The sequence below is a fragment of the Malus domestica genome, chromosome 17 (genome assembly GCF_042453785.1).
Source record: "Malus domestica chromosome 17, GDT2T_hap1".
NCBI lineage: Eukaryota > Viridiplantae > Streptophyta > Magnoliopsida > Rosales > Rosaceae > Malus > Malus domestica.
The window spans coordinates 3,100,654-3,123,271 of NC_091677.1; the positions used below are offsets into that span (position 1 = coordinate 3,100,654).

The 22,618-nt window shown below is 38.6% G+C and overlaps 3 protein-coding genes and 4 non-coding genes across 9 annotated transcripts; 5 read left to right on the forward strand and 2 right to left on the reverse strand.

The window, feature by feature from the left end:
- Positions 1-1,896: 1,896 nt before the first annotated feature.
- LOC114822404 (glycerol-3-phosphate acyltransferase RAM2-like) lies at positions 1,897-3,583 on the reverse strand. The gene has a single exon (XM_029096706.2). The coding sequence runs from the start codon at positions 3,515-3,517 to the stop codon at positions 1,970-1,972; it is 1,548 nt and encodes a 515-aa protein (XP_028952539.2). The 5' UTR covers positions 3,518-3,583; the 3' UTR covers positions 1,897-1,969.
- A 6,454-nt stretch (positions 3,584-10,037) lies between these two features.
- On the reverse strand, positions 10,038-12,531 carry LOC103404392 (serine/threonine-protein kinase D6PK). Its single transcript, XM_008343294.4, has 2 exons — positions 11,582-12,531; positions 10,038-10,993 (listed from the first exon to the last, which is right to left on the reverse strand). Exons 1-2 carry the CDS (start codon positions 12,253-12,255, stop codon positions 10,120-10,122), a joined length of 1,548 nt encoding a protein of 515 aa, XP_008341516.3. The 5' UTR covers positions 12,256-12,531; the 3' UTR covers positions 10,038-10,119.
- A 257-nt stretch (positions 12,532-12,788) lies between these two features.
- Positions 12,789-15,153, forward strand: LOC103404393 (pathogenesis-related thaumatin-like protein 3.5). Of its 3 annotated transcripts, none has more exons than XM_008343296.4 (2): positions 12,789-12,976; positions 14,303-15,153. In XM_008343296.4, exon 2 carries the CDS (start codon positions 14,311-14,313, stop codon positions 15,019-15,021), a length of 711 nt encoding a protein of 236 aa, XP_008341518.1. In that variant the 5' UTR covers positions 12,789-12,976; positions 14,303-14,310; the 3' UTR covers positions 15,022-15,153. The 3 variants fall into 3 exon arrangements, with proteins under 3 accessions (XP_008341518.1, XP_008341519.1, XP_008341517.1); XM_008343297.4 differs by having other exon boundaries at positions 12,833-12,971; XM_008343295.4 differs by lacking the exon at positions 12,789-12,976 and adding an exon at positions 14,052-14,146.
- An 808-nt stretch (positions 15,154-15,961) lies between these two features.
- LOC114822832 (small nucleolar RNA Z199) lies at positions 15,962-16,047 on the forward strand. The gene has a single exon (XR_003771021.1). It is a non-coding gene; the product is annotated as a small nucleolar RNA Z199 (small nucleolar RNA).
- A 257-nt stretch (positions 16,048-16,304) lies between these two features.
- Positions 16,305-16,394, forward strand: LOC114822833 (small nucleolar RNA U54). Its single transcript, XR_003771022.1, has one exon. It is a non-coding gene; the product is annotated as a small nucleolar RNA U54 (small nucleolar RNA).
- A 62-nt stretch (positions 16,395-16,456) lies between these two features.
- LOC114822834 (small nucleolar RNA R64/Z200 family) lies at positions 16,457-16,555 on the forward strand. The gene has a single exon (XR_003771023.2). It is a non-coding gene; the product is annotated as a small nucleolar RNA R64/Z200 family (small nucleolar RNA).
- A 68-nt stretch (positions 16,556-16,623) lies between these two features.
- Positions 16,624-16,749, forward strand: LOC114822804 (small nucleolar RNA SNORD14). Its single transcript, XR_003770998.1, has one exon. It is a non-coding gene; the product is annotated as a small nucleolar RNA SNORD14 (small nucleolar RNA).
- Positions 16,750-22,618: the final 5,869 nt, after the last annotated feature.

Consider the following 22,618-nt stretch of genomic DNA (forward strand, 5'->3'; position numbering starts at 1 on the left):
TTTATTCAGGTGTGACAAGTAAATGGATATGTTTTGGAATTGGATCCTCTCCGAGGCAAAGCCTCGGATTCTTCCTGATCGGACAATACGGACTATTAGATTTTAATTCAACGGTTACAAATAGGAATGTCTCTTTAAAATTATAATAATTATATCCGTTAGATCAAAATCCAACTATCCGTGTCGGTTAGGAGGATCCAATTCCATATGTTTTCTACTGTCAAAGCCCCAATTGTTATTTTTTGGAATGTTCCTTGAGTTTGAGGCTCGTAGGGTATACAAAATCCAAAAGGTCAGTCGAAAGAAAGAAAAACAAATACCAAGGGTTGGTGAGGTAGAGAAATGACAGAATAGATCGAAGAGGAAATGGATCGTCGGAAAATAAAAGGATGCGGTGGGATTTATAGAGTTAGTGTTCGAGTTCTGATTTGGGCCCGTGATATTTTTTTCAAAAAGGAACGGCGCCACGAATATGCGTTGGATTTTGGCTACCTTATATCGTTTCAGCTTCCAAAATAGTGTTTAAAGTTTCGTAGTAAATACTATACCTTTCGGTTTCCATCCGATTAATGTTTAATTAATGTTGTTTAATCCCTAGATTTCTTTTAGTTGTTCCAAGCAATTGTAATCTTTTATTTAAGTCATCATGATGTAACAAATGTAATCATTCAATCATCAATCAATATTAACCCTTTGGGATTTCTCTCAACTTTCTGGTGGATTGACTTTGTTCTTCAAGAAATTTCGTTGGTAACCCTTTTGATTATTTTTTGTTGTGCTAGTTAAAGAAAAATTTCGATAGGGCTGTTTGATTGGGTAGCTATCACATTAAGTGGATTAGTGAGGTGTTGGATCAAACTCATGTTTTGCAGCAATGTTGCTTTCTCCTACTCGTCATGGGTCTAAAACTTATCATGTAAACTGAGTATAGATGGTGCGGTTTAGTGCCATCGGTTTTTCGAGTTAGTAACTAGTTGATTCGTCAGGTCAGTTGTTCCAATGATAAATTTTTTTGTTTTTGTGGCTATTGTTCTATTGTCTTCATCGACCAACATTTTTTGTAAATCATGAGTTAGGTGTAGTTACGCACTGTAACTAAATCGACTTCCCGTTCATCCCAAATTCTTAATTATACTTATAATAAAAAAAATGACCCACTTGGAACTCTCGATTCCGTTCGTTGTATAACTTACAAAAATCTAGGCTTGCATTGTGTAACACAATGTTAAATATTGGGCCTAGGAAGGTTAAATATTGGGCCTGACATCTTGTGGGAATTTACATTTTGCTACTACCCAACCTCTTTATTATTGGGCCAGTTAATATTAACTGTTGACTACTATAATAAAGTTCACAAATTTTATTGTTTTGCACGAAAATATTATTACACTTAGCATATTGCACTGTGTTTCCATCATATTGAAAAATGTCTCATATTAACTGGGCAATTGGCCTTAGGTATTTTCAAAAGGGTTGTACTATCCACACATGCAATTTTACCTCTCACACATCCTTCTTAATTTTTGACCGTCGGATCTAAAGAATTGAAAAAAATCAATGAACAAAGATTAACAAAAGTGTGTAGGAGGTTAAAGGGAATGTGTGAATAGAATTATCCTTATCAAAATTAGAGAAAATTTTAATTGTGACGAGAATATGAGTGGTACATCACGTGTTTTGTAAGTGGTGGGAAATTTTACTTTTTAAGTTATTAACTTTTTAACATATATATCTCACAATTTGTTGTGACATGTGATGTACCACCTCGTGTACCAATCACATTGAAAAATCTCTCTCACAATTGACCTCTAGGACTAGGCGAAAGTACAAAGCAAAGGAATAACAAATACATTTAAACTAGTAAATGTATTTCAACTAATTACCATGCATAAGTTGTTATATGCATGTGATTATCTGCGATTAAATTTATGAGAAGGAACAAAAAAAAACACACACACACCAATTATGGCTAGCAGCCCATAATTTTCGTAGCTGTAGCCGCGCGCTTAGACTTTTCCGCCACGATGCCGTCGTTCCCCGCCAAAGCCCGGTACTTGTCCTTCCGCGTGAAGGTGGTGCACTCGTACGACAAGCTCGCCGCGATGTTCCTCTGTATGTAATTCGCCACGTCATGGCTCGACTTCCCGGCACCACAAGTCATCTCGTAAGGCAGCTTGTTCAAAAACGTCACTTCGTACGCCGGGCTAGGGTTCATGAAGAAGTAGAACGGGTCCATCCCCTTCCATCCTCGAGCCGTCGTCCCGTGGAACATGCTCATCCGGTTTGACATGGCTACGGGGACGAGCTCGTCTGTCAGCTCAGCGAACAGGGCTGAAAACCGGAGCAAAAATGGTTCCCGGCACGTTGTTCCCTCGGGGCATATGACGAGGTCGCCTTGTTCCAAGAGCTCTTTAATCTGGTTCGCGTCCTTGACCCGGTCCCGGGTGAGCCGGACGGTCTTAATTGGCGAGATGAGCTCCGACAGGCGCGAGAGAGAGTAGGTCACGGCCGGAATGGGCCGGCCTAGAGCGGTCGAGAGAAAAATCGGGTCGAGGAGAGTGCGGTGGGAGCAAATGAAAAGAACTCCGGTTTGGCCTGTGGATTTCTTGGCGGGAGGTGGTGGGGTCCCTTTGATATACACCCGTACGCCCAACGCCCAAAAAGCGTAGTATACGACGTGCATAGGAAGCAGTGAGCCGGCTGCTACTCGCAAGCAAGCTAAAAGAAAACCGACCGGGATCCAAAGAATTATGAGCAAAGCCATGAGCGGCGATGGCTTCTGAGCCAGCCTTCCGTCGTGAAACACTATCGGTTTTGGCAACTTATCGTGGCTCACCGCCTCGACTTCCGGCGTAGCAGGAACCACGTAGCTCTCTTTGCATAGGTTCATGAATGGGTAATCCGTTTTCCGATCACCGAGCCCGATATCTGGTGCGGACGAGGGCTCGTTGCCAAACGCTTTGTTAAGCGCGTTGGCCTTGGCTTCACCGACCAAAACTCCGGGATTGAGAACCCGCCCAGTGGCTCTGCCTCTGTAGGTGTCGATCTCAGTCCCCAGAACCAGGTCAGCACCCAAAAACTCCTTCAAAAACGGCTCCACCATGATTCTGGGGTTCGCGGTCAAAACGCAGCGTTTCCCACATGAAGAGAAGACTCTCCACGTCTCGGAGTGCAAGTCCGCTGAATAGAACTTGGGGAGTACCGCACGCGCCACGGATTCGATGTCGGAAACTCTCATGCCGGCGAAGGTGGCAAAAACCATGACACGAATGCCGGCTGACTCCGATACAAAGTAGTACAGCAGGCCAATGAGTGGAGACGCCAGTAGTAAAAAGAGAAGCCTTAGTATGCCGCCGACCTCGAACGCGACGAGGGCAAAGTAAGGGAATGAGCTCCGTCCTCTAAGCAAAGTGCCATCCATGTCCGCCATCACGGTATGTTTTTCGCGACCAATTGACGGGCAGCGGTCGATTGTCGAGAAGGTAGGAAGAGAACGTTCCTCTACAGTGGTGGCCATGGAGGGGAATGAATTTTTTGCCAATTAGACTACCTTGGCTATGGAAAAACTGTTTGTACTAACAATTTTTATGTTTAGTTAGTGTTAATTTGTTATTAGCACCTGACTAAGAGGGTTTGTATGTGGATATATATAGAGGGAGACAGAGAGAGCAATATGGTGGTTGCTTGAATGTTTTGGCTTATGTGATCAATGACAGTGTCGCCGAGAGTTCCGAAAACAAGTGAGAAATGGTGAAAACATCATATTGGATTCACCACCCATTTGTCTTGTGTGTGTTGTATTGTGTATGAGGCTTAATAATGAACGATGAGAGAGAAAGATGCTAATTATTGTATTAGTGCTTAATATTATGGAGACGTTTATGAATAGGTTTTTTTTAGTGTATCTGAAAAATTATAACATACAATGTACTATTTTGTGCTTTGAGCGCACATCGACAATGCTACATTACTTGGAATATGAGTCACATTACTCAAAATGTGAGTCAATTTACGTGTTGTAATGAGTTAAGGTATAATGTAAGTGAATCAATATATCATGCTAACGATGACAGTCATAAGAAAATTTTCTTCTAAACACCAAGTTTGTAAAGTCATATTATAATAAATATTAACGTGTTATAACATAATTAAACTGATTATATTGTATCGTAAACCTCAAAATGATTTCTTAATAAAAATATTGATCTATTAGCCATGCATGACTCTAATGACATGAACGTTGATCTCTATCATGCTTTAATGTTTTTAATGCGTTTTGGTGAAAGAAATTGAGAGCATCTTCGTGCGTGTCGCCGATGTCTGTCGTGTAGTGGCCTCGTATTTGTCCTTAATCAGATGGTAATGGAAAGTTGTCCGCGGGGTCTTTGGTTTGCTCGGCCCACCGGTGGCCCAATAACCGTAATAATTCATGTGGCTTTTAAGACTGTCATTGATGACACGTAGCTGGAGGGGGTGAGGGGGAGGATGAAGATTATCCGGTAGATTTGAAACATGACCCAGTATGTCATGTATTCAGGCCCTTCATGCAAAATAATTTCTATTTATTTATTTTTAAATATAGACTAGGTGGGAGGTTTATTCCACATCAAATTTTTACAATCTGAATCGTCTAGTTTGTAAGTCTTGATTCATAAATAATCCTTGCAAAAATTCAATTCAATCTCAATGATACCCATACACAGCCTCTGGGCCAAGAAGGACTCTGAACTTTGCCCAACCAACACTGGGCCGAGAACATTCTAAACTTGGCTCAAAACCATATTTTTGGGCTCAAACAATACGTTAATTTTTTTTTAAACTCAATTAGATGTCTTAAATATGTTTGATTTGCCTAATATTTTGGAAGAATGATATATAAGGTGCAACTTGAAAAATAGACAGTTCAGATCGTTACAATTCGATGTCATGTGGATCCCACAACTAATCCCCATTTTTATAAATAAAAAAAAAAAAAAAGGATTCATTCCCTTAAAGGCTTCCTATATTATAAGGTCAGAAATAGACACTTACGAAGTTATCTCTACTTTTATGATGACATATAATGTATTAGGCTATGTTTTAATAGCATAGAAACTTAGGAAAACTAATGAAAAGGGCTTGAAAACTTTGAGTTTTAATGATAAGGACAAAATAAAAGGTAAAGTGAATAGTACCAGGATTGACTTTTTAGTGTAAAAATGTGGTTTTTCGTTAAAGTGAACAGTACCGGGTGTTTTTCGTTAAAGTTCCCTAGAAACTTCTCTCAGGAAGGAGGGAGTTGAAAAATGCTCGATGTAAAAGTTGTGGTGAAAGATGATAATTTTTATGTGTCGTTTGATAACTATTTTGTTTTAAGTTTTTTTAGTTAAAAAAATAATAAAAACTCAGACTCAAATTCAAATTTTGAATTGTTTTTTGCTTTTTATTTTCTGAAAACTAAACCTAGTTAACCAATAATTTTTTATTTTTCAAAAGTGAAAACAAAAACTGAAAGTTAAATACTGTTTTCATTTTTTTTATATGTCTAGTGGAATTCCAACTTTGCCATTAAATAAATAAAGAATTTAAGAAAATTAAATTTAGAATTCCAACTTTGCCATTAAATGTTTAGTGGAATACCGTCGATCATTGATGCTCTCCTTCTTGTTTCTCTATTTGAATGTGGATCCAATCAATTGGAGGCCGATTTGAAGTGGGATTGACGGGAGCATAGTGCGGAGCCATGTTCGACGTCCACGCTGACATCGACGCCGATATAGTATGATGATTCATATTCTTCTAAAGGTATGAGAAGAGGGAGGAAGAGAAAGAGAATAAAAAGACCACTTTCTATTTTCTTTCTTTTCTTTATTTAGGGGCAAATTTGGGAGTTCGTTAGAGAAAATTGCTTAGTTGGATGTCGGGATAAAACAAATGGGTCCAAATAAAATTTTCATTTTCACAATTTAGGAAAAGTTTAATGAAAAAGTTTGGGTAGTGGAATCCACATACTTCTTTTTATCTTTTACACTTTCTTTATTAATTTGTGTCATTTGATCATTTTTAATGCATTTGGTCGGATAACCGAAAATTATAAGAAGCGTATAAATAACGTCACCCTCAAGTATAATACTAAAGAAAGGCTGGCTGCACAAGAAAAAGAAGCGCATGGAACCATTCAAAAAAAAAGAAAAATTAATGAAATGTTCAAAAAAAATTTAATTTTAGTAAAAATGATAAATAAAGATGTAATGAATAGTACTAAAAAAAGATAAAAATATAATTTTTTGTTAAAATAAACAATACTAGAAGTGTTTTGTTAAAACGCTCTTAAAAAAAAAAAAGCAGAATCAAAACACTCATAAATCAGATTATAAAAGAACAAAAGAGATCAAAGTGCTAAGGAGACAAAAGTTCATTTTCAAAAAGTGCATTTCCAGCCAAAGTTTCAGACATTTTTCATGTCAATTCCGGCTCCAACATATAGTGAAGTGATTGAAAAGACGACACCACTGATGGAGTATTCAATAGGGTTGCCACATCATGGCAGTACCGGTACGTGTGTGGCTGGCGCATTAAGAGCAGTTACACCCCAAGCAAGACACTACGTTATCCACTTAATAAACAGTAACTGTTCTTAATAAATAATAACCGTCTTTTGCATTTCTACTGTTGCACTTCAACAGCTCTGGCAATAAGCAATAAAATATTATCATTTTATTTATTTATAAAATAATACAAAATAATTTTATTTGTAATTTTGGATAAGATTTTTAATCGTTCTCGTTGCGTCACGTGTCATTATCCGAAAAGTTATAAAATAATACAAAATAATTTTATTTGTAATTTCAGATAAGATTTTTAATCGTTCTCGTTGCGTCACGTGTCATAAAATTTAAAAAGACAATTATTGGTGATGGATTTCCGATAAAATTATTAACCAATCACGTCGTGTTTACGTGTCATAATTTTTTAGGATAGATTTCCATCAGATTTTCAACGAATGACAGCATGCCACGTGGCATTATCTACAACCTAATCATTTCTGAATCCTCCATATAATCTACCATCCATCCTCACAAATCTTACACCAATTTTCTCAAGATCTCTATCATTATTCATAGTTTCTGCTTCATTCTTCACGAAAATCTATATCATTATTCATAGTTTCTGCTTTATTTTTACAATGTCTTCTTCTTTAAGGATGATGTGGGAAATCGATCAGCAAGAGAAATAATTGTTTAACCAATCAGAAGGAATGTTCAATCTCCAGGTGTGGTTTCTGCTTCATTCTTCACGAAAATCTATATCATTATTCATAGTTTATGCTTCATTTTTACAATGTCTTCTTCTTTAAGGATGATGTGGGAACTTGATCAGCAAGAGGAAGAATTGTTTAACCAATCAGAAGAAATGTTCAATCTCCAGGTGGCCCAAAATGAGAGGGAAGAGGACGAGGAGCATAAAATGAGAGATGATAACGCAACATCTTCAAGAAGCGTCCAATTCGTATCTGCATCAGTAGTCATTTGTTGAAAAAAAAAGTGGATTGAAACTTTGAGAGAAAGATAAGAATGTGGTTGAAAGTAGTTGAGAAAATATGAAATAATGGTGTAAGGTAGATGATAATGAGAAGGTATTTATAGAAAAGTAAAAACAATTTTTTTTAAAAAAATTCAATTTTTTTTCTTCAGATTTTTATTAATTTTAAATTTTTTTTATTCAACTAATTAATTTCTGCCGTTAGATTAAAAAAATTGAATTTCAACACTCCAGATTGTGCCACGTGGCACAACGGTAACATTTTTGAAATTAAAACTATTTTTTTATTTATAAAGGAGAATAATATCAACCGTTGATCTTAGATCCAACGGTTGATATTAAATAAGATTTTTTTTATTTTTTTCACCGTTGCAAATCTGACGGTCTACATTTTCTTGCCATTGAGATCCAACGGACCATAGGAAGCCACGTGGCTTCCCAACGGAAACAATTTGAAATTGCGTTGCGGGCCCCATGCGCTGAAAACATGTAGGGTGACACGCCCCCACGCGTGGGTGCAGTGCAAGCGCCTAACAGAAAAAAATAAAAAAAGGGGTTGACGTTAACCTTACGTCAGATAGCCTTCGGTTTCACGGGCTGGCAATTCGTGACAGGCCTGGTGCTTGAGCATGCCCTGTCCTTCGGGCTCCCACACGTTGGAGTCAATAGGCCGGGCTCTCGGGCCCTGTTTGCTGGCCTGTCCCCTGAGCTCCAGCCAACGCTGGAAGTGCTCTAAGGTAGTGCGTACAATATGTTAGGGTTTGTGAGTTTTAATACATGGGACGGTTGGTTTTATGTGAGAGCGAACGAGGCAAATTGTTGTGCCCGATGTTTGTGTAGGGCTGCCTCATTAAGGCAGTTCGTACAACATGTAGGGTTCAAGAATAATTGGTGAGTTAAAATACATGAAGAATGCTGGTTTTATGAACAATGTTTGACCACTCAAGGATAAGTAAGAATTTATACACAAAACTCTTCATGTTAGAATCACAGAGCTTCATGCATATATTGAGAACCTTTCATATATGAATCACTTAGAAAATATCATCTCAGTAAAAAATGAATTAAAAGTAAGATTGTTTAGTCAATTTATTGTACAACAAAACTACACAACCAACCGTAATTTTAATTGACTTTTGCAGAGGTGATTTTTATAGAGTGATTTGTAACATAAATGGTTCCGATCATAAACACAAAGTTTTATAAATCGGCAACGAACGGTTTTGAGTAGGAACTCCTACGCATTCTTTAAGTAACCAAATCTTGTTCCTAGTTTTATGTCAGGACGAATGAAGTAAATAGTATGTGCCCGATGTTTTTCTCCACAACCTCACACCAATAGAGGGAGAGAGACTTAAGTAACCATCTACAAATTGGATGTTATAGTATTCCAAACAAATCGCAAAGGGTAGCGTTTTTAATTTTTTCATATGCCAACGCGTGATTAGTGTCTTGCCCCGCCATTGTGACGTCCTTAGAGCAACTCCACCCTTGGAGCCCTACCCCCAGGCAATCCACTATTCAATCCACCATGTGAACAGTAACTGCCCTAATGAACAGTAACTGCCTTTTGCATCTCCATTGTTGCACTTGAATAGCCCTGGCAATAGGCAATAAAATATTATTATTATTATTGTTTTTTACAAAATAATACTAAATAAGTTTATTTGTAATTTCGGATAAGATATTTTAAATCGTTCTCGTTGCGCCACGTGTCATTTACCCAAAACGACTATTATTGGTCATAAATTTCGATAAAATTTTTATCCAATGAGAAGGTATTTATAGAAAAGTAGAAACATTTTTTTTAAATTTTCAGAATTTTTTTTCGGATTTTTTACAATTTTTAAATTTTTTTATTCAAATAATTAATCTCTGTCGTTGGATTTAAAAAAAATTAAATTCTAACACTCCAGATTGTGCCACATGTCACAACGGTAACTTTTCTAAATTTTAAAACTTTTTTTTTTAATTTATAAAGCATATTAATATAAACCGTTGATCTCAGATCGAACGGTTGATATTAAATCAAATTTTTTTAATTACCGTTTCAAATCGAACAGCTCATATTAAAGAGCCGTTGAGATCGAACGGATCGTGGGAAGCCACGTGGCTTCCCAACGATCACCTGCGAAAACTAGCGTGCGAGCCCCGTGCCCTATAAAGTTGTCGGCTGACGCGCCCCTACTCGTGAGTGAGGAGCACGCGCCTGACACAAAAAAAATAAAAAAAGACCGACGCTAGGCCTGGCGTTAGCCTGACGTCACACCCACCTCAGGCTGTAGGGCTGGCAATCCTCCACGGACCTGGCCCTCGGGCTCCCACCTTCACTCGGGCTGCCCAACGCTGGAGCCTTATCCACCGGCCCTCGGGCCCTTTCTCTTCGCCTGTCCCTCGAGCAACCACCAAGGGTGGAGTTGCTCTTAAGGGTAAAGAAACGCCCATGCCAAGTGACAAAGGAAAGCTAGCTAGGTTCCATTTTACACCCCCACTATGCAATGAGTTGAATGAAGGAATTATGTGAAGATAATATGTCATTGAGAACATGAACAACTCACAAGAATGCTAAAATCCTTTCTCTAGCGCCATCAAAATTCATCAGAAAAATTCAAAATCTAAGTATGGACCTGACGATCGATTCGATTCGGTAGCTCCCTTCTTGTTCTGAGGCACTGCAGACTTGAATGTGTGACTTAGAGTAGCAAGATCAAACGGTTTTGGAATCTCCGGCGGGCGCGTGCTGCGAATGAGAGCCCAATTTATGCTTGCAAAGAAGGGGTGCTGTTTAATTTCTGTGGCACCACGTTGAAATCCCAGTCTCTTTTGAGGGTTCTTCACAAGTAAGCCCCGGATCAAATCCTTTGCGGCGAAACTGACGTTGAATCCATCCTTAAACTGAAGAGACTGACCAACCACATTGAACAACGTCTCCCGGTTTCCATTCCCTTTGAATGGCGTCCTCCCATGCAGCAGCTCATACAAGAAGATACCGAAAGTCCACCAATCAACTGCGCTACCATGACCGTCACCTCTGATTATTTCGGGAGCTAAATACTCATGTGTCCCGACGAATGACATAGAGCGGGCACTCGTTGGCTCAGCAATAAGTACAGGCAACGAATCCGAATTTCCAAAACCTGTTCTTTCGGCTTTCTCCTTGGTTGATTTGGACCTAAGAAACCGAGGCTTAAAGCAAGAGGGTTGCAAACAAGCAGGTTGAACACAAACCGGTAATTTGCACGACGGATCAATGCATGCAGGCTGAATGCAGTAAGTAGTTATTCTACAAGATGGATCGTTGCCGGACTGAACGAGAGTAGGACTCACATAACATCTCAACGATAAATCGAAATCGGAAAGCATGATATGGCCGTCCTCCCTCACTAACACGTTTTCTGGTTTTAAGTCTCTGTACACCACTCCCATCATGTGGAGATACTCTAGGGCAAGAAGCACTTCTGAAGCATAGAACCTGCAAAACAAAATGCAATTTGATCATAAATCACTATGAATGTAACCAATACTCACTGACATGTAAGAATGTTAAAACACATGACATATATTGCGTTATAACTGTGAGATACTGCCACAGTGCAGTACGCGATGTAGGTAAGTCCATCCCCACGAGAGAGAACAGGAAGGGGGAGGATTTAACGGAATCATAATGTTGGTGGCCACACGGCTATCAAGCCAACGGTTTTGGGATCTAGGTCCGTCCAACCACATATAAGAGTGTTGTGGCTACAAACATAACAAGATGGTTGAAAACTGAAGGAAGTGGTGAGTTTTGAAAAATATTTATACTAAAAACGCTTTCAATTATTTTAATGTATTTTCAAAGTCCTTAAATAGGGAATATGATCATTTCCGAATTCTCATTATGAAAAATCGAAGGATTAATTAATTGTGTCCGTTCATCATCCATCTATCGTGTCTTAAATAGTTATCAGTGTGGATACAATATACAGACGAAAGAACTACGACGTCCTTATTCCTTAATAATATCACGCAGAGAAAATACAAGGACAAAAGGGTAATATCAAGACAAATCGACGCTAACCTCGCTGCTTGTTCAGTAAAATGCTTCCCGGGCTGGCGCTGCCGCAGCGTATGAAGATCGCCGCCGCAGCAAAACTCCATTAACAAGCAAGAAAACTTATCGGTCTCGAAATTCGAATAGAGGGTCGGAAGAAACGGATGGTCCAGCAACCCCAATATGTCCCTCTCCGTCTGAGCTCTGATCAGCTTCTTCCTCCCCGCCAACATTCCTTTGTCCATTACTTTCATGGCGAAAAAGCAACCCATCCCTCTCAGCTCCGCCAAGTAGACGCTTCCGATATCACCGCAGCCGAGCTTCTTCAGCAGCCGGAAATGGCCGAGACCCAAGTCTCCGTCTCTGGAATTCACTGATTGTATCGCGTCCCACCGCGCGTCGTTGCCTTTGTGCGGCTTCGAAGGGCAGAAGCTCCTGCAGCTGCCCTCGTTCGGATCGGACAGGCTGGAATTACCCAAGTGACTTAAACTGCTTTTGTCACTTTCGTCTTCGCAATCAGCATTCTCGGCGTTCTTGTGTACTTCTGGAGTTCCAGTGCTGCTGACCTTGGTGCTATCGGACCCAGAAACGGCGCTGCTACACATGCTAATGCTGAAGCTGTTTTGGAAGCTGAGATCTTGGAGGTTGCTGGTGACGGATTCGCCGTTCTGGTATTCGCCGGAAGGGGGCGTCTTGTCCATGGTTGAGAGGTTGCGGATGAGGTGTTCGATGAATGTCAGAGACAAAAAATGCGATAAGAAATGGGGGTTGGTGGTGGGATGGGGTTGGATGGGGGTGTGAACGAGGTGGTCAAAGGGAGGACGAGAGAGACGCGGGCGCGAAGAAGGGAGCTGAGCGTAGGGACCCAAAAGAGAGTGTACAAAAACGGTGTTCAAATTTGAAATGAGACTGAGTGTGGGAAGAACGGGGTGAGAGAACCAATGTCCATTTTCTTACTCTCTGTCCCAGAAAATGTTACAGCTTGGAGACAAAACACAACACAGAGAGATAGAGAGAGAGAGAGAGAGGGAGGATGAGAGAGAAAGGAACAGAGAATCCCTGTTCACGAGGACGACAAAAGCCTTTCAGATTTTTCTAATGAAATCGAAAGTGCAAAAACATATTTTACACCTCCTCAGCCAATACCGTGGTGGCCTTCCCTCTGGTTTGAGTGTTTGGTGCAATGTGATTCTCAATTTTGGGTTGGTGGAAGGTCCGTGATATATCGTCACAGCGACATTTTGGTGTATATAAGTTTGTGAGTATGAACAGTTTCAATGTACTGCATCCAGACTTGAGTAGATGGTATTTGCTGAGATGGTGAATAGCAAATTTGCAAAGTGAAATTGATGCAGGGGATGCAGTGTGCATACCATTGGATATTCTTGACAGCTGAATGTGGCAGGTGAAGGAGAAGGTAAGGTAATCCACTCTGGACAATAATGTCATTTTCCATGTATGTGAATAGATTTTACTAAAAAGAGGCAATTTTTTATTTTTTGAATTTCTGAAACATATTTTGCAGAGACCAGAACAAGAAGGGAACTCATTTATTATTTTGTTATAAAATGGGCAACAAATATCACTATTGTTATAACAAATATTATCTGGATTTTGGAAAGAAAACAATGCACAAAAGCTGAGAGGGTCTGGTCAGAATCCTGGGTTGAATTTCTTGATTACCACATTAATTGCATTGATGATTATCCGAGAGCTTTTGAGAAATGCTAAGGAGACTCTCTATAAACTTTTTATCACCTCACAATTTAACTTTAATTCTCATGTCAACATTAGTTCATAGAGAGTCACTTTTGAGTGAGTCTCCTTAATATTTCGTTTATCATATTACACAAATCTTTCATCATCATTGACCCATTGTTAAATTGTTGTAAAGCTTTTGCCTTTCTGCTTTCTGAGAGAAATTTAGGTGCAACCAATTGTATATCCTCCCTTACCAATCTTGCTCCTCACGTGACACATGAGATGTATAACATGAACAAGTTTATACTCAGTTGAGATTTTGCACACAAAATGAGATAAACTTAGGTATAACCGAACTTATATGCTCTTATGTTTAGCATTATTTTAGTATCTCTTCCTTCACATAATATATCACATGAGAAGAAAAATAGACACATTATCATATATAATCGATTGCACATAATATTTTACCATATAAAAGAGTGACCTTAAAGTTGGGAATTGAGGGTCACATCACTCTTTTTTCTGCTTAGTCGGCACCGCTGATAATTACTGCCCATCTTATTTTTTCCATGTGGCCTATTAGTGGTGATTTTTGTGTGCAAAAGTAATTAGACATTGTTTTGCTTCTCATGATTTGTCAACGGAGGGTCCAAATGGCAGTTTAAGAATGTTGCTTAAAGGGGCAACATAACTATAATCCTGTCTTAATTATCTCCGAAGATTGTCCACTTCAAACCTTGAAGTGCAATCCAAGAAGAAGCACCATTTAACTTTACCTATAAATGTTGCTGCTAAACAAACATTGTATTCCACCTGAATGTACCATGAAGTTGCCTGACTCTGTTGCCGCTTTCTTTCTGCTCCTACTGTGGACTTTCATGTTATTTGGTAATTTCGTTGAAACATAAAAATTGGGAGTACAGGGGAGAAAACGTGAATGCGAAAATCACTTTCCGCTTTTAGAGTAGATTCAGATTTTTCAGTGTCAAATATGTTCTTAATCTTATATGTATGATAGCATTGAATCAATATATTCTATTGCAGGACAGGGAATGGCACATACGGTTACATTTTACATACAGAATAAGTGCCCCTTCCCCATATGGCCAGCGACTGCCCCCAACACCGGAGAGCCTGTGATAGCTGATGGCGGCTTCTTCCTCCCCGCCGGACATACTCAGCCCATTACTGCCCCGTGGTCATGGAGTGGTCGGATTTGGGCCCGAACAGGATGCGACTTTGTCTCCAACTGCAAGCCTGCTTGCGAAACAGGAGATTGTGGCGGACGATTAGCATGCAATGGACTAATAGGCAATCCACCGGTGACACTAGTGGAAGTTTCGCTTCAAGACGACAAAGGCAAGCCAAATTTCTACGCTGTGAGCGTGGTTGATGGATATAATCTTCCGGTTGCAATCTTATCAAGGCCGGCGGCATCCAATTGCGCTGTCAGAGGGTGTTTGAAAGATTTGAAAACTTGTTGCCCCGATGAGCTGAAGGTTTTAAACGACGAAGGGGAAGTTGTGGCGTGCAAAAGTGCTTGTTTGGCGTTTGATACGGACTCGTTTTGTTGCCGGAATAAGTATGGAACCCCGGAAAAATGCAAGCCGAGTGTGTACTCGAAGATATTCAAAGATGCTTGCCCTTCGTATTACAGCTATGCTTATGATTCACCACCTCCATTGGTGACTTGCAAGGCAAGCGAGTATGTGATCACATTTTGTCCTGCAGGGTGGGGTGCTGCTGGGTATACCTCTTTGTAGCTAGTTTGCCCTTCATTTGTGGTAATCCAGTTTTATATTTGATTAAGAGTATTTTCATTGTAATAAGTATCAAGTTTTATTTGCTTTTGGTTCTTATGGTTATGTTTATATGTTACGTTTATTTTCGTTGGATCCTCAATTTCTTCGAATTTTAAAAGGGAAAGACCTAGGAGTAGTCAGACAATTGTTCGAACTGTTCAACCCGATCAGACCAGACCAAACCAAACCAAACGAATTTGAGCAATTTGGTTTGAATTTTATGTTAAAGCAATGAAATCTTATATGAACAGAACCAAACTAAGCGGTTTGGTTCCTATCGAATTTGACTCTTTGAAACTCACCTAAACATAACTTAATTGTCAATATTACTTTTATTATTTTGTTAACACTTGCATTGAGTTAGTGTCGAAATTCTCCCTTGCAATTTTTTTTTTTCACAAGCTTAATCACTTAAATCTCAACCATTCACACGTAAAAAAAAGTGAGTAAGCAAAATTTTGAGTCAGTATGTGATTTGAAAGTTTAACCGAACCAAACGGAATCGCCCCTGGCCCACCTGTAGGTCATACTAGCCCAAAAGATCTGTTTTTGGGATTCATTTGTGGACTAGTATAGAGATTGGCCTTTGCAGTATGAATACGTAGTAAGTGAATACAAGGCCCATTTATGTCTGAAAGCCCATATCAAAATCCAGGACCTTCGCATTAGGGTTTTAACACCTCCGCCGTTACACTATAAATATGCTCTCCTAGAGCTCCAAACCATCTTCTTCTTCCTCCTCCTGTCCCTCTAGGGTTTCTCGTCAACTGCACAGAAACACACACTCTCCGCTGCCCGCTCCCCTTTCCGCCGCCCCTCCGCCTCCGCCGCCCCTCCCTCTTCATGTATGATTTATTTAGTTTGTTTTACTTCAATTTTAGTTTTGTGATGTGGAAATTGCGAATCAGGTGATGAAGAAAATACTGCAACAATATGATGGATACGCTCCATTTTCCGTGATTCGTAGTATTTAAGTCTCTGATGATTTCTTCCACTCTTCCTATTTTTTGTTGATTTTTTTTTGTTTCATGAATTTCTCAAAAAAAAAAAACCAATTTAATTGGAAATATTAGGGTTTAAAGTGTGATATGATGAGGAACTTATTGGTCCGTGTTTCTGATTTAACCGTGACCGACAACCCTTAACCATCTCTGATCGCTCTTCCAATTTTTACCAATTTCAAATTTTCGTTTAAACTATTTAGTTTTTTTTTTTAAAATTCTGTTCGAATTTTGTGTTGATCTTGCTCTGTGATTACGTGCCTGGAATTGGCAATATACGCTATTCCGATTCAGAACATGAATGGATAACTCTTAAGAGAAATTATGAGAGCAATTAGTTTCTAATTGTTGCTTAATTTTGGTTTTCGGGGTTAATATTTATTTATTTTTACAATAATCTGCTGTGATGATTTCTGAATTAATTCACATGTCAGACTTCAGAGATTTTGTAAAAAAATCAATGAGAATGAAAATTCAAATTATCTGAGCAGAATTATTATTTTTATTTATATTATGATTATTTTTTTGAATTAGAATTTTTGTTTGAATGTAAAAAAATGGATATCGATGATGACAAAATGTAAGGCTTGTTTCTCAAGAACATTCGCAGTGGCCGCCTAAGAGCTTTCGCCTTTCGCCGGGCTTGAGAGCTTATGCTGCTTTTTTCCTTCCTTGGATGTCTGAGATTGTTTTCCTTCACATTTGTTCTGCGCAGTTACTGCTCAGTTACAAGAAAACCTACTCCGAGGCAAACAACCGAATAAACTATTAGAAAAGAGTAGTGCGAGGAGTTCACAACCTAACCACGACGTTGCATCTAATGCTAAAGCGTTCCTCCTTGCATTATCATAATCACTAAGGGTGGGTCATGGATGGCCATTATTACACATGGACAAATGAGAAGGTGGGGGTTAGTCGACCCAAACACGATCACATACTTCACCATTAATTAGGCAAGAAACCTAAATCCCAAAGAGATTGCAAGGAAAACACATCCACTCCAAGTAGTCACTAGTTTTTATCACCGTTTGATTATATAGCTCAACGTACGGTGATTAATTTAATATCTAATTTAATAAAACAATAATGTTTGGTTGATGAGTAGGAACTTGAAATCAAAACTTATTGTGTTTGAATCGCATAATCGTTCATATTATAAATTATATTGTAAAGATCATCTTTGTAAAAAAATGAATTAAAATTAAGGTTTTGTTAATTTATTTTAGTAAATACAGACGGTTTGAAGCTGCTAGGGTTAGTTTCAATGTTTTTTTTAGGAAAATTAATGAAAAAGGTTTGAAAAGAAACTTACTCAAAACTTATTGTGTTTGAATTGCACAATCGTTTATATTATAAATCATATTGTAAAGATCATCTTTGTAAAAAAATGAAATAAAATTAAGGTTATTTTGTTAATCTATTTTAGTAAATACACAGACGGTTTGAAGCTGCTAGGGTTAGTTTCAATGTTTTTTTTAGAAAAATTAATGAAAAGGGTTTGAAAACTTTGAGTTTTAACGATAAGGACAAAATAAAGGGTAAATTGAATAGTACTACCAGAATTGACTTTTTAGTGTAAAAATATGATTTTTCGTTAAAGTGAACAGTATTAAAACTCCTTTGTTTTTTGTTTTGGGCTCAAAATTTTGTTTCAGGCTCTTTAATTGCTTTGAAGGTCTTTTTGTTTGTGTGTATGTATGTGGCCTTTTTCTAGTGTAATTGTTGTGTTCTAATAAAGCAACTTTTCACTAAAAAAAAAAAGAAAAACTAATGAAAAAGATTTGAAAATTTTAAGTTTTAACGATAAGGACAAAATAAAGGGTAAGGTGAATGATATTAGAATTAACTTTTTAGTGTAAAAATATAATTTTTTATTAAAATAAACAGTTAAAGAATTTTTTTGTTAAAATTCTCAAAAAAAAAAAAAGGATGGGATGAGTATTTTTTTTTGCTTAAGAAACTGTTGACCCTAGAAACTACAAAACCTACGTGGCGCGCAGGCCGAGTAATCTATAAGCTAACTACGTCCGTCGGTGATTGCGGGGCGTGCCAACTCGTCGGCCGAGCTCGGCCGAGGAGTAAATTTTTTGATGTTGCGTTGGGCGCGCGGCTGACTTCTGCGTCTTGCGATTGCGGCCGAGAAAGGAACACGTCTCGGCCTCTTGGGCTCTCGAACCTGAAGATAAGGTTACTATTTTTACGAAGTCCAATATCAAATTCGGCTTTCAACGTGCCGAATGTAATCACTTGTAACACCTCACTTCGCCGAGAAGGCTGATGAGATGACCTCGACCAATAAGGATTCAGAAATCCTTCTCGACCAAGACTTGGATGGGTAATCAACCGTCCTCGCCGCAGTGCTGTTGATGCCAACGGAAGATGCTGTGAGATCGGCTGATTCTACGGTGATAGCTATCTATGCCGACTTAAGATATCACCGGTTGCTTCCACAGTGCTGTTGATGCCAACGGAAGATGTGTCAGCGAAAAGAGAAAATAAAAAATCTCAGTTGTTGAGAGAATTTGCGCAGGGCAGTTGTGTGTTGAATTGGAGGTCCTCTTTCCGTTGTTCGTGACTCTGTATTTATAATGGCTGATGTACTTGCTTGGCACGACTAGATAGAGTTGTAAAGTCCAACTGCAACTTAAACTTGTGAAAAGAAATTTGATCCATATCAGAGGGCTATCCTTCAACTGCCGTGCCCTCTCAAACAAATCAAAAGCATGTCAAGGCTTATCACATCATCTGACCAAATAGTGATAACTACTATTATATATATATATATATATATATATATAATAGATATTTGGGAGCCTCACCGCATAGCCATATAGGCATGCAGGCTATATATATATATATTTGGGAGATTTTGGGAGATTCACGGCATACATGCCATTAATTTACTTCATCTGACAACACCCCCTTAGGTCTCCTATCTCATCCTCACCTCATCCATAATAGCCATCACCATTCTGATAAGACGAATTTTAAATTCATTTTACTTCCAAGTGCTGTTAGACATCAATTCGAATTCTACTGCTTATTTCGGGATATGAATTGCACTCTATTTAGCTGGTTTAAAAAGATACCAAGATAATTCATATTAAAAGATAATTATAATATTATCCTTTAATAATCAAATTATTTCCACTGTCTCATCTGCCAGTCGAGAATCATGTCCACTCAACGGCCTCGATCGCTTGGGCCGATGATGTAAAATCGGGTCCAAACAGAAACATATAGCAGATTTTGACTGTTTGACTTGGAATATACGAAAATCTCTCTCCTCTGTCTTTTGGGACATGGGATAGCTAGCTTAGCTAAAATATGTAGCATCGAAGAATCGATTGCACTGCTCGTGACGACTCGACGGTGTTGCTTGCGACAATCCAAACGACGGTTCTCGCGACGAGACATGGAGGCTGAAAAGCGGTCGCTGAAACGAAGAAGAGCGTCGGTTGAAAAGAAGATGATGAACAAAAACAAATTGAAGAAACAGATTGCTGCCGACAGAAAAAATTGCACAAGAAGAGAAGAAATGGAGTGGAAGAACGGAGAGTTGGATAGGGACTTGTAACTTGTGTGTATGGTTGGGTTACTGTTGACCCTAAAAACTACCAAGCCTACATGGCACGCATGCCGAGTAATCTATAAGCTAACTGCGTACTTCGGTGAATGCAGGCGTGCCAACTCGTCGACCAAGCTCGGCCGGGGAGTAAATTTGTTGATGTTGCGTTGGGTGCGCGGCTGACTTCTGCGTCTTGCGATTGCGACCAAGGAAGGAACACGTCTCGGCCTCTTGGGTTCTTGAAACCTGAAGACAAGGCTACTATTCTTACGAAGTTCACGAATTGTCGCCGTCGGATTCGGCCACAGTGATGGTATTCGTCAGAGTAAACTCTCGCCGAATCGACACCAAAGTGTAAGGGCACAAATACTCAAAGCAGATATGAGTCTTAATAATGAACGTGGTTCGGCCGTCTGAATGCCGAACTCTAAATCCCACTTGGGAGTATCCGATCATACAAGAACTCGGCGTGCAATGCACCGAGCCTAATAAATTGTAACACCTCACCTCGCCGAGAAGGCTAATGAGATGACCTCGACCAAAAAGGATTTAGAAATCCTTCTCGACAGAGACTTTGATAGGTAACCAACCGTCCTCGCTGCAGTGCTGTTGATGCCAACGGAAGATGCTGCGAGATCGGCTGATTCTACTGCGACAAAGCTATCTATGCCGACTGAAGATATCACCGGTTGCTTTCAAAGTGCTGTTGATGCCAACGGAAGATGTGTCAGCGAAAAGAGAAAATAAAAAATCTCAAGTTGTTGAGAGAGTTTGCGCAGGGCAGTTGTGTGTTGAATTGAAGGGGGCTTGAACGATGCGTAACCTCTTCTATTTATAGCACCGGATACCTTCAAGGTTGAATTAAAAACCTACCCGGATTAGGACTTCTTCTCCTAATCAAACTCTAACTCGACCAGTCCTATTTTCACTATAATTTTGAACCCAGTCCTTTATCGAGATGGATTCACTTCCGGGTTATTAATCTCGCCGAGACTCCTTATTGCGCCAGGATTCGACTCGTCTTGCAGCATGACTTAATCGACCCAAGTTTGGAAGCCCACGACCTAAACGATCCATGATAATCTCGTCGTAAGGCCTTCTGGGCCGAGAATGATTCTATACTTGGTCCAAACTAATATTTTGGGCCCAAACAGTTACGTAATCCATCCTAGTTTCCTTACTTTGGATTTGTAGCCAATCCGGTTCACATTACAATTTTTCACATCAAACATTGGTTGAGTTACCAGTCTAAATTAGTTGGAAACAACCCATCTCATCAAGCTCACCAAATAGGGTCTTGGTCCTTTTAGGAAAAAAAATGAAAGTAAGATTGTAAATAAAAAAGTTATATTAATTGGTATTATTCATATCTTTAATGAGAAAAAAGCATCTTTTTTGGAAGTAAGTATAAAGCTGTTTATGCTTTCTGCTGTTTTGAACACGATTTTTATCTTTGTTTACCAAACTTTTTTTAATAAATTTCTTTAAAATAAAACTGTTATCCCAAACCACCTCCTTAATATCATCTAGTGTACACCCAATTGTTTGTTTTTGTCAAACAACTTATTTCATTAAAAATAACGCTAATACAAAATGAGAAAACTCCAAAGCAATTTCCAAAACTAAACTACAAATCTATCCAAATATAAAAAGAAAGTTCAAAATCAAATTCCCAACACTAAAGTAAGTCCATCCCAATACAAAAAGAAAGTCCAAAAGCATCCAAAACTAAACTATAAATCTATCCAAATATAAAAAGAAAGTTCAAAATCAAATTCCCATCACTAAAGTAAGTCCATCCCAATACAAAAAGAAAGTCCAAAAGCAAATTCCCAACGCTAAAGTACCAGTCAATCCCAATACAAAGAGCTTCGAACCGTCAGTCTTTATACAAGAATTTCTCCTAATGATGGGCTATTTACTTTCGGGCTCTATACGGAGTTATATATATTTATTTATTTATGTAGTAATTGATTACGCGATTTTTTTTTTTTGTGTTAACTTTTCTTAAGGTGACTTTTTGGCTTGTTGTCTAAAAAAAATTATGAACATTTCAACCTAAAAAAATTCAAATTCTAACAAAGTAAGATTTTAGCACTTATTGAACCTGCTAAGCAGGCCATTCAACCCGTTGAAATTTGATCAAACGACTACAATTATTATAACTTTTAGAGGGTCCCATTGTTTGTAGTCGTTGAATCAAATTTCAATGACCTGCTCAGTAGGCTTAGTTTTATTGGATATGGAGGGGATCCGGTTCCGGTTTTTCATACTCAAGTCAAGACTGAAGGTTAGCATTCTATGATATTTTTGTAATTTTGTTCCGGATTTATTTTCCCTTTGCAAGCAAAAGTTGCAATTCATATGTTAAAAAAGTAACCTCCACGTTCTACAAAGTTTTCCCTTTGCAAAGCAAAATTGCATCAGTTTGGATTTATTTCCAATTGAGTGGTTTTTTTTTTTCCAGGAACGGTTGCTACCCTTAACCCCACCTCACACTCATCCACCGCACAACAATACAAAAAAAGGGCTGAAAAGTTACAAACACATGAAGAGAGAGGAGGACTTAAATTTCTAAATCCAATTTTGGATTTTATCTTTATATTTTCTCTCTTTCTCACTGCTTTATTGTTTGGCTTTGATGTTGGCATAATCAATCAATATGATATTCTCTCTGTTTTCTTTTGTTTTTTTATTGTTGTTCAATGCAAATTTTGGTTGGAACGTAAAGCAAGCAGGTGCAATCATTGATAAGTTTTGTGTTGGATGTAATCCTTTACCGCTTTTGGCTAATTTTGTGTTTAAAACGATTAAGCTAATTTTGATCAGGATGCAATTCGTTCATAGAAATTTTGCTTCTTTCTTTGTTCGTTCACTTAGAAAGTTTTGTAATTTTCTTAAGGAAATTCCTTAACTGATTGAAATTTGGCCGGAAAAGAACCACGGTTAAAACTACAAAATACAGTTTTGTACTCAAAGTAAGAAATTC